At 39.4% G+C, this 2,241-nt stretch overlaps 1 protein-coding gene across 1 annotated transcript; it reads left to right on the top strand.

The window, feature by feature from the left end:
- The first annotated feature begins 210 nt into the window (after nucleotides 1-210).
- LOC150031219 (B-box zinc finger protein 20-like) lies at nucleotides 211-1,994 on the top strand. The gene is made up of 3 exons (XM_090309162.1): nucleotides 211-735; nucleotides 843-1,301; nucleotides 1,391-1,994. Exons 1-3 carry the CDS (start codon nucleotides 550-552, stop codon nucleotides 1,664-1,666), a joined length of 921 nt encoding a protein of 306 aa, XP_090165288.1. The 5' UTR covers nucleotides 211-549; the 3' UTR covers nucleotides 1,667-1,994.
- Nucleotides 1,995-2,241: the final 247 nt, after the last annotated feature.

Genomic DNA, 2,241 nt, shown 5'->3' with positions numbered 1-2,241 from the left:
ACTTATACAAGATATCTTAAGTTAACGTGTTCTGATACCATCTTAAATCATCGAAGATGAATAGATGAAGATAAATTTAATTATATATTATCTCGATCGGTATAGTTTTTCTTATGAAAGAGAAAGTCTAGTTTCAAAAGTCATACCCCAAAATGACAACTTTACCCTCTAGAAAAGTGCATTAAACAAAAAAACTAAAAATTTAACAGTGGCTTTCCATTATAACTTTTGGTGGCCCTTTTAGGGATGAACATCAGAAAAATTATTCTTTTGCTTTTACTGTAAGAAAGTGGGTTTGCTGCTCTAATAATTTTTAAATCTCTATGCAATTAAACTAATTCCTTTCCTTCTTCTCTCTCTCTTTTTTTTTAATGCCAATAATCTCATTTCTTCACTGTAGAGGATCGTCAGGGATGTATCGCCATTTCTTATTATATTCTGTAATTATTGCCTCCCCACCTCTCTCACAGGTTCTTCCCTGATTGCTCTGGCCAAGTTTCTTCTTCTTCTTCTTCGTCTTCTTCTTGTGTCGCTGATAATCAGAAAGATATGAAGATTCAGTGTGACGTTTGTGAAAAAGGGGATGCGGCGGTGTTCTGCACCGCGGATGAGGCGGCGCTCTGTAATCTCTGTGATCACCGTGTGCACCATGCCAATAAGCTCGCTTCGAAGCACCGACGGTTTTCTCTGCTTCGTCCTGACGCAGGGGAAGCTCCCGTCTGTGATGTGTGCAGGGTATTTTGCTGAGACCTGATTCTTGTTGATATTTTGGGAATTTGGGTTTTGCTCTGTTTTTGTTTTTGATGTGGGTATGATTTGGGTTTTTGAATCTGATTTTGTAGGAGCGGCGAGGGTTCTTGTTCTGTCAGCAGGATAGAGCGATTCTGTGTAGAGAGTGTGATGATCCAATTCATTCGGCTAATGAACACACTATGAAGCACGATAGGTTTCTTCTGACTGGGATTAAACTTTCCGCCTCCGCTGCTCTGTACGTGCCACCTCCATCCGGCGAGAAACCGGTCGGGAGTGGTGGTCGTGTTGTTTCTGAACCTAAGTCAAAAGGCTCTGTCAAGAAAGCGGCTGCCGTTTCTAAAGCCCCAAAGATATGCCCACCAAGTGTTTGTGTTAATGCCCCAACGAACATAACTCCAGCGGCTGTAGTGAACAAGGGCGGTGGAGGTCAGATTGCGACCGGTGGCAATGGATCGGCGAGTAGCATATCGGAATATTTGATGGAGACGCTTCCTGGGTGGCACTTTGAAGACTTTCTTGATTCCTCTGTCTCTCCCCCTTTTGTGGAGGTTTGTTTGTCACTGTTACTGTTACTGTTTCTATGTGAAGTTCATCAGAAAGTTGAGGAATGTTTTTATGTTTACCTTTTTTTTTGCAGTTTGATGAAGGGATGGAATTTCCATTTGTGGAAGGTGATTTTAACGGTTGTTTTTCATCATCGGAACGTTTGGAGCTTTGGGTCCCTCAGGGGCCACCACCGGCGCTGTATAATTCAGGATTAATGATGAATAATGGATTGAAGGACACAAAGGAATTGGGAGTAAATTCATCAAAAGTCAATAGAGTGTGGACAGATGATGGTTTCACTGTGCCACAGATCACAAGTACAACAGCCCCATCTGCAGGCTTTAAGAGATCCAGACCTTTTTGGTAAATTGGTATAACAATAACCAATACTTCCATTCCAATTTCAAATCTCTTATTCCTTTCATTCCCAAAAAAGAAAAGAAAACCCTCATTTCTTTTGCCCCTTTTTCTTCTCTGATCTGGGTCTTCTTCTTCTTCTTCTTCTTCTTCTGGTTTCTTTTACTTTTTGTTTCATCTGTAATTTAATGGGTTCCTTTTACATTTTGTTTAGGTTTCACCTGTACTTTAATGGGTACATTCTTCTTCGAGTTTCTGTTAGTTTTTTTCTTCTGCAAAAAAAAAAAAAAAAAAAAATGTTTAAGCTGTAATATAATGACTCTTTCTTTTTCTTCTTCTTCTTCCTTCTTTTTTCTGGGGTTCTTTTACTTTAAGTTTTGCCATCTGTAATGGGTTTTTTTGCTTCTACTTTTTTGTTTGAAGTTTCACCTGTATTCCTGGACTCAACTTCTTCTTCTGTTGCTGGTTTCTGCTATTTTTTGTTTAATCTTTCACTGGAGGGTCATTCTATAAACCCACCTGTGTGTCATTGTAAATACCACAAATGAGTTTTTAGAGTGAATAATGGCTTGAACTTGAGTGAAT

The sequence above is a fragment of the Benincasa hispida genome, unplaced genomic scaffold (genome assembly GCF_027475165.1).
Source record: "Benincasa hispida cultivar pf3 unplaced genomic scaffold, pf3_genome.v1.1 HicScf1398, whole genome shotgun sequence".
In the NCBI taxonomy this organism is placed as follows: Eukaryota; Viridiplantae; Streptophyta; class Magnoliopsida; order Cucurbitales; family Cucurbitaceae; genus Benincasa; species Benincasa hispida.
Note: the sequence above shows the minus strand (reverse complement) of the source record. Positions and strands in the feature narration are given on the sequence as shown.

Bases quoted from the DNA above. Each gene is read 5' to 3' on its own strand.
- LOC150031219 (XM_090309162.1), top strand. From the start codon at position 550: ATGAAGATTCAGTGTGACGTTTGTGAAAAAGGGGATGCGGCGGTGTTC. The intron at 736-842 runs GTATTTTGCTGA...CTGATTTTGTAG, and splicing joins CCGTCTGTGATGTGTGCAGG to GAGCGGCGAGGGTTCTTGTT. The intron at 1,302-1,390 runs GTTTGTTTGTCA...TTTTTTTTGCAG, and splicing joins TCTCTCCCCCTTTTGTGGAG to TTTGATGAAGGGATGGAATT.